This window comes from Pyricularia pennisetigena, chromosome 3, assembly GCF_004337985.1.
Source record: "Pyricularia pennisetigena strain Br36 chromosome 3, whole genome shotgun sequence".
NCBI lineage: Eukaryota > Fungi > Ascomycota > Sordariomycetes > Magnaporthales > Pyriculariaceae > Pyricularia > Pyricularia pennisetigena.
In genome coordinates, this window is record NC_043742.1 from 4,777,420 (window position 1) to 4,791,364 (window position 13,945).

Below are 13,945 nucleotides of genomic sequence, written 5' to 3' on the forward strand. Positions count from 1 at the left end.
TGGGCTCTGTTTTATTGTACACAAACAGTCGAAAAGTGCAGCAATGGAGCGGCCAAGAACACCTCCGGGACAGGACGGGACGACCTCGACCTCCCGCCGGCCGCCGACCCCACCAACGCCCGAGGTGACCCGTCGCATTGTATGTAGTCCTGGCACTATTCACTTTTCCTGACCGTCCTTGGTACAATAACCTCTAACAACTGCTCGCACTAGGAAGAAAACCGACTGAGGGCCAAAGCGATCCGCGACCAGCACGAAGCCGCCGCCCGCGCCGCTGGTAAATCAACCCTTCCGCATAAGTCCGACTCGGGATTTGTGGCAACCGACGACATCCACGTCGTCGGCGCCCGCGACAACAGCAACAGCCGCAAGAGGCCCTTCGGCGCTCTAGCCGCCGACGGCACCGGCCCCACTACTCGCAGCAGCAGTAGCACGGCGGTCCCGGCCACCAACCGCGATGCGCGCGGTGCGGCGCAGACGACGGCCGCGTCCGCCAAGCCCGGGGAGGAGGCGCCGCTCCGGCCAGCCAAAAAGTTCGCCAAGTACGTCGGGTACAACCTCAGCGCCATGACGGACACCAAGGGAGGCTTCCTCGCGGTCGAGGACGACCCGCACAACTATGCGCTCAACTCAGGGTCCCGGGCGCCAGACGAGCCCGAGAAGCCGGCGCACATGACGGCCGCAGAGTGGGAGCGCAAGCAGCTTCTGCGGAGACTGCAGCGGCAAAAGGCGGGGCCGTACGAGCCGGGCATGAGCACCCTGACGGGGACCAAGGAGCGCAGAAAGTGTCGCGATTGCGGGAGCCTCGAGATCGACTTTGTCTGGGACGAGGTCTTTGGGATCGGCGTCTGTGGAGGTTGCAAGGAGAAGTACCCAGAGAAATACAGCCTATTGACCAAGACGGAATGCAAGCAGGATTACCTGCTGACGGACCGTAAGTCTATGCTTGCTCTACCAGTGATTGCATGTTTTCATGTTTTGCCATGATGGTTCGGAAGAGGACACTCGCTGACTGTTCCGCCCCCCCCTCTCGTTATCCAATCGGTGGCTTGTCAACAGCGGAGCTGAGGGACGAAGAACTTCTTCCGCATCTCAACAAACCAAATCCACACAAATCACATTGGCACGACATGATGCTCTTTTTGAGGTGTCAGGTTGAAGAGTATGCGCTGGGCCCCAAAAAGTGGGGTTCGGCAGAGGCGCTTGACGCAGAGTTTGAGAGGCGAGAGAGTGACAAGCGCAGAAGAAAGGAGAGCAAGTTCAAAGAGAAGCTGGCGGACTTGAAGCGAAGGACGCGCACGGATGCCTACCGTCGCGAAAACACAAAGGCCGGCCTGCGAGATGCGGGAGGAACAAGGGCGAGACGATTCGGCGACAAGATCGGGGACGGGGGAGAGCATGTGCACGACTGGGGTAGAGCTGTGGAGAACGAGGAGGGCATGTCAGTAAAGACATGCTTGGAGTGTGGCATGGAGGTTGAGGAGCTTGAGCTATAAGGATAAACTAGCGCGAATCAACGAACGAGAGCGAGCTTGTGGGCTTGCAAGTGTTTGGAGTCATTAAGAGGGAGTTCTTGTACTGTCCCGAACCATGTCCCTGGCTGTCCATCCCAAGTGCCCGTATGATGAGAGAAACAGACACACATACACAAAAAGAAAGCAGTTTTTTTTTTTTTTTTTTTACAAGAAAAACCCTCGCAGTCTATCCGCGCCCGTATAACGCCTGACCCACCGGGTTCCCCCTAACTAGTGCTCCACGGTCCACCATCACCATTACTGGCCAAGGCGTGAGATGCCGTACCACCTTGTGAAGAAGATATAAACCAAAACGAAGAGCCAAATCTACTCCTCCTTGGCACCGCCGCGACCGGCACGCTCAGCCGCCTCGACGGCCTTCTTGTCGCTCTGGGCAGGGCCGCTCTGGAGGCCGCTCATCAAGCCGGCGGCGGCCTTGAAGGGCCGCTTGAGGTCACCGGCGGCAGGCTGGCCAAAGAGGTGAATCTTGGCAAGGTTCGACTCGAAGACACCCTTGAGCGGGATGATGGACTGGATCAGGAGCGGGTTGGTGTACTTCATGTACAGGTGCATGAAGGCCATCATGCCGACACCCATGGCCTGCGAGCGGAGGGCGGTCTTGAGCTGGCCCATGTCGTATGCGTGGATGGTGGTGGTCACGAGCTTGGGCTCCTCGGATGAGCCCATCGGCGCCGGCTCGACGTACTTGAGCGTGGTCAGGTCTATGTTGTGTTGTTTGCGACATGTCAGTATGTGCTTTGATATTCTTGTTTTTCTTTTTAATTTGTTGCGCAGTGTGCCTTGGCAAATGAGATGCAATGCGTCGCCAGCTGGGCGCAAAAGCGCAGCACCGGATCGCGCGGAGCAGGGTAGAAATAGCCCTGGTGTATGACATACCCTTCTTCTTGTTGATGGTCGACATGATGTAGAGGTGAATAGACAGAATGATAACGTTGCTGAGAATGTAACCGGCGCGGGCCATGTTGAGAACGTCGGGGTCCTCAAAAGGTATCTTCTTCGCAACCTGGACCATACCCAGGATGATCACCATGTTCGTTCTGTGCGCCGCCAGTTATAACAATAGTCAGCATCGGGCTTCCCATTTTCGAACAAAGAACAAAGCGGTGATCGGCAGAAGAGCCTGGTTGGTACTCGAAGCAAGGGCGCATAGCAACCGCGCAACGCGACGACCGATGATGCAGTCAAATATTTGAGGGGTCGCTATATAGACAATTAGACAGATAGGTAGTTACTAACATTTGGGGACTGAGGCCGGCCATCTTGACGGATTTGGGCTCTGAAAGCTGAGTACTTTGAGGGGTAGGCGAGTAGGGCTGAGTTGCAAAGTCCAATAATGAATGGAAGGCTTCGTGGACTCGAGAATAAAATGGTACGGTAGCCGTGGCGTTCAAGAAGAGGGAGGCCAGGCACAAGTTTAGATTTTTGAAGGTTACGTGGAAGTTGTACGCTTGCAATCGCACCCTGACCCTGGACCCGCTGCGATTGGATTGAGTGCACATGGTCCAGATTGACTATCCGCCCAACCCGCCCTGCTGGACGGGGGTAAATGTGGCGTGAATTTGGTGGCGCAGATTCTGGGGAAGCCAGCAAAGACTGGACAATCGGTGACCGGCAGGGGGGTGTTAGCCACCGACTAGCCAACCAGGCTTGTAGGCCAAGCGCCTTGACGCGAGGAGAAGCAGTAATTATTCTTCAGTCCGAAGTTGCACTTGAAAGACTAGACTAGCACTAGCCCAGTTCTAGTGAGTGATTCATGATAATTAAAGTATCGTCCGAAAGATGACGACGTGTGCCTTCATTCATCCGCAATCTGCAAAACTGCATCAAACACCACCCCCGCTCCATGGAAACATATGGTCCAAAATCACGTGAAGGACCGACTAATTACCTATTACCTGACTTGAAACTTTGAAAGATGACAAGCGACCATCTTGTAAAACACGTCGTACAGTAATTAGTCTGTAGGTAATTGATTACCTGAGTATCTGGAGGCAAGGGTGCACCACCGCTAGCACAATCAATGAGCCAAAGGTGGGTCTCATCTATATGTCATGGGCCAATCAAAAGCTGTGTCGTGGTACGTTGCGCGTGCGACAGTTCCAGCATGGCATGCAATCGACCCCCTAGCAAGGCAGGCCCTTGAGGAAACGCAGAGAGCTTTTTTTTTTCTTGGGTAGTGTGGATGAAGGAAGGGGGAAAATCACTGTGGTATTGACGCGACGGGAGTGGCCGATGCTCCTATAGCCAGCCAACAGGGCGGAACGGACATGTTGATTTTGCAATTCAACTGGGATTCACAACTACCTAACTACCTTTGCCTACCTATCTATCCCATGATTACCACATAATAGTTACCATACGTCCTGCATCTTTAATTGGAACCAGGTCAGGTACTCCGGAAGGACAGATCGACCACTGCACCCTCGACGCACCTGCAGCATATCAGGCGGCACCAAATCGCCCAAACCGGACCTCTCAGAACAGCCTCGATAGCTACGTTAGTGATTGTTTCGTATTGAGAGGAAGCGTCACCTATCGCTAGTTGGTGTTGCTGTCATTGTTTGGAGTTTGGGCGGGTCTCGGAAGTCCTGTTTTTTTTTCCCTTGTCTAGGTCTGTGCTGGCTCTAAATATAACACCCAAGCAAGCGACTGAGGAGAATGAGGGCGCCGCCAAAAGTGCTTGTCCGCTACTTATCAATCCATCTACCTTGTTCACTTGCGACAATCGCCAATCCACAACGCTTCGCCGACGTATATTCCCCGGGGCTTTGGGACTTGGACTAATCATTCAATCGAAGCGATCAGATTTTTTGTGCGTTCGACTGCTGCCCAGCCGGCTTTACCCGCAATCCAGAGACGCGACACGACACGACATCTCGGCGCAACACGGTACATGCGATTAGAGCTGCAAGCTCTCGCTTTTGGTTGGAGCAGAGGAGGGACAAGGGCGCGGGACACTACATCGACCACCTACCCAAAAAGTACCTGCGACGGCCGAATACCTACCCCGTATCTGGCGTAGGTATCATTGATACTCGCTTCCACCGGGCTCATCGTTGCAGTTTATGGGTACAAACCCAGGCAACGGAGCAGGTCAGGGCCAAGGAGGCGGTGACATGTCGGGCATGATGCAGTCCAACCAGGCTAATGGCCCTCATGCCACGGAATACACGTTGCAAGGTGAGTTCTGCTCCTGCTCCTGCAGCCTTGACCCATCGCCTGCCACGGATCGATAGCTAAAATAGCATCCCCCAACCAGGTGTTATGCGCTTTCTCCAAACGGAGTGGCACAGACACGAACGCGACCGTAATGCCTGGGACATTGAGAAGCAGGAAATGAAGAGCAGGATAGCGGCCCTCGAGGGTGCGGCGCGGAGATCAGATGCTACCCAAAAGGCTCTCAAGAAATATGTAACGATCCTGGAGCAGAAGGTAAAGCAGCAGGCTGCCCAGCTCAAGGGCGAAAACGATGGAACCAGCGATACCCAGGGGCCAGCCTCTGAGAGAGAAAAGCGCGAAGCTCTGCTCAAGGAACATCTCGAAAGTAGGCTGCCAACTCTTCTTCCTGCCCGTGAGAGGCCCATCTGAAAAGGGCATGCGGGCGGACAGCTAGCTAACATTAAATGGACGTTGGACAGAAACAGCTGCGCAGGGACGTGGAGGCTACCAGAAATCTGATATTCCGACCGAAACCGATGTTAACCGGTCCGAACTGAAAACCTTCCTCGACCAGTGCCAGTCCGAGTTTACATATTTAATGATCACACCCGCAAATCCCATCCCGCCTCGGGAATCCCCGCCGCCGCCAATGCTGGATGAACTCCCTCCGGAAGCGGGCTCGTTTGGTATCCCTGCGGGACAGCAGGTTCTTGAGCAGTCTTACGCCCACCAACCCCTTCGCCAGACTCAGAACCACGTTCGTGAAATAAATCCCCGACCAGTGCCCTCTCCTGCCCTCAACCACCATGCGCCTCCTCCGATGCAGCCCACGGCCCAGACGGGCGTTTTCGCAAAGGGCCCCGAGATGCAGGCAGCCCCCGTCGCGCGCTCCAGCGCCGAGATGCAGCCGCTGTTTGGTGGCGCCGCCCAAGACTGGGCTCCCTCGAACAGCGCACCCCCTAACCGGGCCCCCGAGGAAAACCTGGCAGAGTTGAGCGCTCAAGCCAAGCCATCTGCTCGGCAGCCAGAGTCTAACCTCGAAAACACCGAGAAGAGGTTTGGCGAGGGCGATGGAGGATGGGATTTCAGCGAAGCCTCGTTCACCGAGCCCCAAACCCAGCCGCAACAAGCCCAACAGCAAATTCCACCGACCTCGAACCGACCGGACACTGACGTGTTTCCTAACGCCGACAGCATTCCGAAATCGCCCAACCGCGGTCCCAATAATGCGCACCGAAGGAAGAGTAGCATGAGTAGGAGAAGAAGCTCGGAACAGGAGCTTTCGCTCAACGCACTAGCTCAGAAGGCTGAAAGCGGAAGCTTCAAGCTACGTTTTGGACTTCGTGGACATCTCAACACTGTCAGGACTGTTATATTCTCCGGCGGTGGCAGTCCGGGGGAGCCCGAGATATGCACCGCTGGCGATGACGGCCTGATCAAGCGGTTCCACATCCCGCGTCTCCCTCATGCAGGCAACAGTGCAGCATCTGATCTCGACGTCCAGGCAGACTTTACACACCGTGGCCACCACGGAGCTGTCCTGTCATTGGCGGCGTGGGCTCCTTCACCCAATTTCTCTACTGGAGGTCGGGCCCAGGGCGACGGTTGGATATTCTCAGGTGGCCAAGACTCGATGATTCGGGTGTGGGAACGGGGCCGAGTTGACCCCAAGGCAAGCCTGGACGGCCACACGGACGCGGTCTGGGCCCTCTGTGTGTTGCCTGCTACCCTGGGTGCCATATTCGGCAACGCCAATCCATATGGCAGCCCAGATAGGATCCTGCTTGCTTCCGGTGCCGCGGATGGGACAGTACGGCTGTGGGCAGTCAGTGCGCCCCCGCAAATGACGTCCCCCCAGCCTCCTCCGCCGGGCCGCAGGGTTGGCGGCGGCAGTGGCCGTGTCCGCGGCAACTCTATGAGCAGTGGTTCGGCATTCCCGTCCTCCCCGCAGCCGTCGGTTGCAACCAATAGCCCCTTCCACCACACACTTATTCACAGCATCACCAGGGCCGACAGCCCTGGCGCGAGCCCGACTTGCATCACCACCTTGGGCCGAAACGGAGAGGCATTTGTCGTAAGCTATTCTGACGCGGCAATCATTGTGTACGATACCCGCACAGGTGAGGAGATGGGTTGCATGGCCAGCCTCGAGACCTACGATGGAACACCCAAGACAAGCGTGAATGCCGTAGTGGCTACTACGGTCGGCCTTGATCAGCCACAGTCGGGTGAGGACGAAAGTTCCCACGGCAGCGGAAGTGGAGCAGGCGGCAGCAGCGGCGGACCAACCGGCGGCGGCCGATCTATGGCAGGTTCCGGGGTTGAGGGCGTCATAATATCGGGACATGAAGATCAGTTTGTGCGGTTCTTCGATGCCAACAGCGGTATGTCCAGTCCTGTCCCTTTCACTCCAGCTTTGAACAGTACCTTGGCGCGTGGCGATTACTATACTAACTTTGTCCAGGCCAATGTACATATAACATGCTTGCGCACCCAGCCTCCATCTCTAGCCTGTCGCTCAGCCCCAACGGTCAAGAACTGGTCAGCGCTGGCCACGACGCGTCGTTGCGCTTCTGGAGTCTGGAGAAGCGCTCATGTACGCAGGAGATCACGAGTCACCGGATCATGCGCGGCGAAGGTGTCTGCGACGTCGTCTGGAGCTCGGACGGCAAATGGGTCGTCAGCGGAGGAGGCGACGGCGTAGTCAAGGTATTTGCGCGATAGGAAGGGCATGAACCTGGGAAGCGCGATTGGATGATTACGCGGTCGCACGATTGTATCGCCACCGACGACGATGTCGACGTGACGGCTGGCATGAGGGAGGTTGGAAAGGGCAAGCAAGCTGTTCGGGGGAGGGCATCGTGGGATGGATCGAATGATGATGACAACCAGGAACTGATGGGAAGGCATGCTGCAGCGACTATGAAACCACCTGAGCTCCAGCCTATGCATGGGAGCTCCTCTTTCGAATCCTTCAAACAACTGAGGGAAAGGCGGAGGTGGCATGTACCATTCTCATCTCCAGTATCCATGGGTGTGCCGTCTGCCGAGCTTCATCATCAAGACCTCGACTTTGCAGACCTCGACAATATCCCGAGCCCGTTAATGTTAACGACTTTTGAGAGCAGCTGGAGCAACTACTTGGGTATCTCCAACACTATGGGTCCGGATTCTATTGTGCCCAGGTCATTTGTGGCTTCGGGGTCCAGGTCGATGTCGCAAAGAGCCCTACCGACGCCCTCTGGAGTTTATGAAGATGAGGAAGAGTGAGCATTTATGGATGGCCGTGGTAATGATGACCAGTAATACGAAGACTAAAGTTTCTCTTTTATTTCCTTTCTTTGTAACGTTTTCTTGTTCCTATCCCAGCAGCGCTCGTACATTTTTTTTTTTTTTTTTTTTTTTTTTTTTTTTTTTTTTTTTTTTGTCGTCGTCGTCGTCGTTGGCATCTTGTCAAACAACCATTGGAGCTGCCACTTTTTTTCACTCTCCTTGTTTCGAAAGGGATGCTGGACTCGTCTATTCCTGGCATTCTGGTGCGTGCGCGCTTTTGTCGAGTCTTACCCAGAGCGGGATGGGCAGGGAGGGTATCTGTTTCATTTTTTATTTTTCCTCGAAGGCGGGACAAGGAAGGCTTGATGAATTACAGCCCAGTTTCTCTTTCACAACATCAGCATTGTACTATAGCAGTATACAGAGAAGACAGCATTTGGCATGAGAAATTCCCGGCGTTCTCATTGCTCTTTGCGAAAACGATTGCTGTTCCATATACCATTGTCGTGTTTCTAGAAAGTCGTAGATTAAAAACACCACCGCACGTCAAAGATGACTTGGAGAAAAGACAAAACGCGAGCCACAGACTGATTCCCCCTCAGTCGAAATCCACAGCGAAAATCAACCCTGCCACGGATCATTGCAATCCCCAAACCCTGGCATGACAGTGTCCAGTATTGGTCCCTCGGCGTCGTTTTGTGGCTGGGCGAACTCAGTAGTATGGACTTGCAGGCGATTTGGTGCAGGAGGGAGATTTGTATAGCCGGGACCAGAAGGACTGAAGGGGGGCGCGTTCGCAAACGCGTAGCTCGGGACGCCAAAGGAATCGTTCTCTGCTGGATAAGCAAACACGGGACCATAGGCTAGGGCTCTTGCAGCATGACCTGGCTCGACGTGAGGCGCGACCGAGGAGTGAAGGGGTTGGGGTTGCCTCGTGGAGCCTGAAGAAATGGTCGAATCGGACACCGACGGCGGTCGGCTCTGAACGTTGGTTGGGAAAGTATTTAGATAGCCGCCGGCTATCGGGTTCTGACGTCCTGGGAATGGCCCATCACCCATGTTTGGGAATGGAGGGCGCGGTGGACTCGGGAGCCAGTTCACCGCATTTATCGGGGGTTGGTTCGGCACAAAACTGACCGGAACGCTACGTGGTAGCAGCGCGGGGGTTGCGAGTGGTTCGATTTGACGAGATGTAGCTGTTTTCCCGGACTTCTTCAGGGATCTGACTGGCGTTGCGATGGGCCGAGAGGGACTATTCCTTAACGGTCCGTCCACATACGGGCCCTTCTCGTCTGGAATCTTGGCGCATGCCTTGAGAGTTTCACTGATGTATTCCTGACAGACATCATTGGCAAGACTCGAAGAGTCACCGGGGTCTAGGCCTTGATAGTAGATTGCATGAAAGCGCGTGTGTAGTTTTGCGCGCAGCGGCGGCCATCCCTCGCCCGTGGGGAGCAGCCCCTTTTCCTGGCTGTCGAATTTGTTGACGACCTCCTCGAGGCCAACCGGAGGATCAAACTCTAGGATCATGTCAGCCCATGGAATCTCACTGAGAGGTGGCCGATAAAGGGAGTCTCGAAAAGAGCCACACTTGCCTTGACTTGGAGGGTGCTCATCGTTGGGAAACAGTGTGCGCCACAGGGCAACCCAGCTGTCAACCTTTCGTACGTTGTCTCGAGCGCAGAGTTGTTCGTCGATATCGCGAGTGATTCCATCCTCTGGGTTGGCAACAGGTTCCTCAATTACAGATTCGCACAAGCTTTGTCGGGGAAGATTCAGGTGCTGGTCCAGACTCTCGCCGCGGCCCATGTCTTGTTTGCACCGCCTGCATACATATTCCGACGACTGCTTGAGCCCGTGACAGGATTTTATATGACGCCTGGGCACAAAAGGTAAAGCAAAGCACATACACAGTACCACGTCAGTCCACGAGATGGACTAAAACCAATCAAAAGACAGTCGAGGAGCGGGAAAATACATACTTTAGCAAAGTGATATTCGCAAAGGGTTGCAGCGCGCAGTTGGACCAATCTCTAATGTTGAATCGCAAGGGATTTCGTTTTCTGAATGGGCAGCTGAATCCAACTCTGTCTCGCTTCGAAAGGTGACGGTCATCCTGCCGGCCTGTGCTGTTGTCTTCTTGGTCTTGGTTGTTGTTTGTGTCATCTTCCGAATCGTCATCTCCTCGGCGGTTGCTCGATTCGCCGTGTCTCTTTGCACGAGCATGCTTCTTCTGAGTGGCTGATGCAACCGCTGCGTGCGATGGGGCCTGAGATCCCGAGCCAGAATCATCCAGAGAGTTTTCGCCGCAGTCTGCTGCTATCTTCTCAGCACATGAAATATCATAAAGCTTTTCCTGTATCATGTTGATGGCTTGTTCAGTGCACCAAGCTGCAGTCATCTTCATCGGCTTCTCGAGATCCTCAAGTACAGCTGTGGGAGTGTGCTCCAGAATGAGGTTGTGGATTGCTTGGCATAGAACGTCATAGTAGGCATCCCCATAGCTGTCGCAGGCAACGAGCTGCCTAACCGCAATTGATCTTACGGGGCCTTCGGCCTCTGGTGGAGGGCTTGGTGTGTTGCGCATGCTGAGGGGTGCGGGTGTGGGTGTGGCAGGTGTATTACTCGAAGAGCAAGGGCTTCTAGAGCTCACATCTGCAGTGGCATGTTTGTCTTGGGAACAGTCTTCACCTGGAACAGGATCAGAGACGCTGAGGAGTCAATGACAAAGTCAGTAATGTAACATTACTTGCCAGGGCCATTGTTCAGGGGCGATATTCTCACGGATCCAGCGATTTCATGGGCCGAAACGGTAAATTGGCGGAGCCCACCTTGGGCAAGGGATCAACCCGGCTAACCATAGACCGTTCGTCAGGTGTAAGCGCAAGGAAGCCGGGTGTTGGTCTTCGGGGTGCAATGTTTTTCCACTGAAAGTCCATGCCAGCCTGCATGTGCACCAGTTCAGGCCAGGTCTCATTGACCAAATAGGTATCGGTGAGGGGGAAAGACTTTGAGTGTGTTGGAAAATGTGCCAAAACATCTGTTGCCATCTGTGTTGAGGCCGCGGACGTGCCATAATGTTCTGTTTTTGCTCGTTTTACTTCGATGCCCTCGAGCACGAAATCGTCTAGCCGCTCATCAATTGTGTTTTTCCGGCTCGGATTGGGGCTCGTGTTCCCGGAAGTCATGTTGCTGTCGTTGCCGTAGGAGCACTGTGAGCCGACGTCAAAGGTGGGACTTTCTGGGGTTGTATATAGAGAGCCGAGACTATCGGACATGGTGTTCGGAAATGTGGATGACCGAGTAGTAGTAGCAGACCCGGTAGAGCTGTCCTGTGATCTTATTGAGTCTGTTCTGTGGGGAGATTGGGACCTATTACCATGAGCCGGGAACTCCAAGGACCCCTTCCAGGCATCCTCGGAGCAGTGACCTTTTTTGGACATTGGAGATAGTGTGGTTGAACCTCGTTCAGGCAAAAGCCCGACTGCTTGTCGTTTCGCCGCCTCGGAAGGTTTGTTCGCGCCCAAGGTATGGTCTGTAAACTCATTCGGTCGGCGTCGGTGGTCAGCGCCATTGCCCCCAAAGAGGCGGCCAAATACAGCCTCATTCTCTTGCGTGGACATTGCCTAGCGGCTGCTGACGACGACCTCAGACTTGAATAGACCAGCAAATTTGCGGGCAAGGCTAGCCAGAAAGCCCAGGATAATGGGCCGTTTTGGGAGTAGGGATGTTTTTGAGTGCTTCGTGTAGAAACCGAAATAGATTAAGTTCAGCTGCTGTTGCCATGAAGGGGTACCAACCTGTCCTTATGGGAGATCAGGGGGGAAAGTAAGGAAAACATTGACAGGGTGGGAGAGAGAAGCATGACTCTATCTATGGGGTACACATTCCGAGCGGTTTCTTTCACAAAGTGAGCGATGGTTCGCATATTGCCCAAAGTGTTAACATAGTCGCCTAATAACTGCGTAATACTGCATATTTCTTGGCCAACAGGGTCAACAGCCTATTAGTAGAATGATTAACAAAATGCCGTAATAATTGCAACCCAACTAGGGCGGCGGCTCAAAGTGGTGGCCTATCATCATCAGTGGTCAATCATTGAGCAACGAGAAGATGGTGTGTAGCTGCAACTCAGCCCCAAAACGGTATATGTGTGTGGACAATAACACGATTGGTTCAATTTTTGTTGTCTTGGAGGGAGAGATAGGCGGAATGAGCGTCAAAAGAAAAAAAAAAAAAAAAATAAAAAGAAAGGATCAAGCAAGAGACAGCTGAAGGGTGTCAGCCGACCGATACCATGACGGCGACACGAAATTTCAGCACACGCAGGCCTAGGACTGGACTGGCTCACTTGCTCGCTCCGGCAGTAGTCTGCCATCCTAGAGCTAACAGTCACGATGTATTTAAGCAAGACCTCCCTCCCTACACTTCTGCTCTTTGAGTCACTTGGACGCGATTTCAAGAATCCTCGGGTAACCGACAGGTATTGTTTATTGAACTGTAAGCATCTCATATCATCCATTCAGGTTTGATATCAGCCTCGTCAAATACGTTCAGTTCAATTTGAGCAGTTCCAACTGCTAAAAACAGCAATATAGCCTCCACGCCTGGTCTTCGGCTGCAAATCATGCTTTGCTGGTTGATGCCCAACCCGGTGAGACCGCTGCCAGAGACTGTAGTGGCAGCGGGCGACGATCACCATGGATGTAGAAAGTAACCCTCAATCCCAGAGTCTGGACAACAAAGACGCTGCCTAGGTACCTGGGTCTGGTCGGTACGGTTTGGAGTGTTTTCATTGGTTCAGGCATTGCTGTTTAAACCAGCTTCGAAGTGGGTTTTGGCTGTTTGTAACTGTGATTTCAAGTATTCAAATCAACAATGTTGACCGAAGGCCTGAGCATGGCATAAATATCGAGGCCGAGGAGACATGGCTGTCTTCTTCGAGCCTGATTTCTTTGAGTGCGTCCATCGTACAAGCCATCCATCATCGACGCGTATGCTGAAGCGGTTTGAACAATCCACCGAAACTACCTATCCAACTATCAATCAAGGTTAGTATGGCATCAGGTATTGGCCTTAGCCTCTGCGTAAGGACTATGCCTTTCTCGGCTGACAGAATTTCAGACGACCAGCCACCAGGTACCGTAAGGCCAAAGCTATGAGTGGAAGCTCAGGATCAGGACCAGGATTAGGATCACAAGAGCCGAAGCTCTGGGTTTCGGGATCGGGATCGGGATCGGGATCAGGGTCTGGAAGGACCTCAGGGTTAGGGTGAGATCCGAAACCCATCGCGGACCTCCCTCCATCCAAGTTCGAAGCTGACCGTGGCTGTGCGTTCCCTTTAGCCAAGCTCATGGGGCCAGCTCTTCCATGCTGAACAAGCAGGTGTACTATGTCAACACATATCAAGATCGCCTATTGCAAGGATGTTCTTTGAGCGAAGACGAAAGTAAAGCAAGGATGACGCGCAAGCTGGACGCATTTGACAGACGTTTCCAGGGGCGGTGATGAAAATGAATAGATGGGTGAAATTCTAAGGGACGAACGGGACCGATGAATCGTGCTAAGGCAGTAATCTAGATCAGGGCCCCACAAGTTGACTGTGGCTCGTCTGTAGAATCACCGCGCGCCTCATTCATCACGTGGTGTGGCTAATGATCGTCCTCGGACCAAGTTGTCTGATCAACTTTGGTGAACTTCAACATTCGAGATTGAGATGGCATCGCCCGCAGATATCGCATTTCGCAGCAGAGGCCGATACAACAATTGCAAGATGGCCGAAAGATGTCCTGATGCTTTCTTTTCGAGCCCAACCTAGCAGCATTGTCCCCAGAGCGTCACTTAGCATCCTGATGGCTAAACGAGGTGTTTCTGGCAATCGCAGCTGCTTGCTTTATTCCAAGGGAAAATAGCTTCGCTTCTCCTTGCACCCTTTTGACTTCCATTCTCACCAGCACAACATTGCCCCTTCTAGATGA

At 53.7% G+C, this 13,945-nt stretch overlaps 4 protein-coding genes across 4 annotated transcripts; 2 read left to right on the plus strand and 2 right to left on the minus strand.

Moving 5' to 3' along the window:
- Nucleotides 1-43: 43 nt before the first annotated feature.
- On the plus strand, nucleotides 44-1,496 carry PpBr36_03055 (uncharacterized protein; the record flags this gene model as incomplete). The annotated part of the gene is made up of 3 exons (XM_029890231.1): nucleotides 44-139; nucleotides 214-934; nucleotides 1,060-1,496. 3 exons carry the CDS (start codon nucleotides 44-46, stop codon nucleotides 1,494-1,496), a joined length of 1,254 nt encoding a protein of 417 aa, XP_029752847.1.
- A 345-nt stretch (nucleotides 1,497-1,841) lies between these two features.
- Nucleotides 1,842-2,794, minus strand: PpBr36_03056 (uncharacterized protein; the record flags this gene model as incomplete). The annotated part of the gene is made up of 3 exons (XM_029890232.1): nucleotides 1,842-2,236; nucleotides 2,412-2,572; nucleotides 2,772-2,794. The coding sequence occupies 3 exons, from the start codon at nucleotides 2,792-2,794 to the stop codon at nucleotides 1,842-1,844; spliced, it is 579 nt and encodes a 192-aa protein (XP_029753493.1).
- Nucleotides 2,795-4,600: 1,806 nt separating this feature from the next.
- Nucleotides 4,601-7,964, plus strand: PpBr36_03057 (uncharacterized protein; the record flags this gene model as incomplete). Its single annotated transcript, XM_029890233.1, is given in 5 exon segments — nucleotides 4,601-4,715; nucleotides 4,795-5,079; nucleotides 5,174-7,078; nucleotides 7,192-7,403; nucleotides 7,419-7,964. The coding sequence occupies 5 exon segments, from the start codon at nucleotides 4,601-4,603 to the stop codon at nucleotides 7,962-7,964; spliced, it is 3,063 nt and encodes a 1,020-aa protein (XP_029753494.1).
- Nucleotides 7,965-8,588: 624 nt separating this feature from the next.
- PpBr36_03058 (uncharacterized protein) lies at nucleotides 8,589-11,590 on the minus strand (the record flags this gene model as incomplete). The annotated part of the gene is made up of 3 exons (XM_029890234.1): nucleotides 8,589-9,846; nucleotides 9,950-10,678; nucleotides 10,752-11,590. 3 exons carry the CDS (start codon nucleotides 11,588-11,590, stop codon nucleotides 8,589-8,591), a joined length of 2,826 nt encoding a protein of 941 aa, XP_029752842.1.
- Between the last annotated feature and the right edge of the window lie 2,355 nt (nucleotides 11,591-13,945).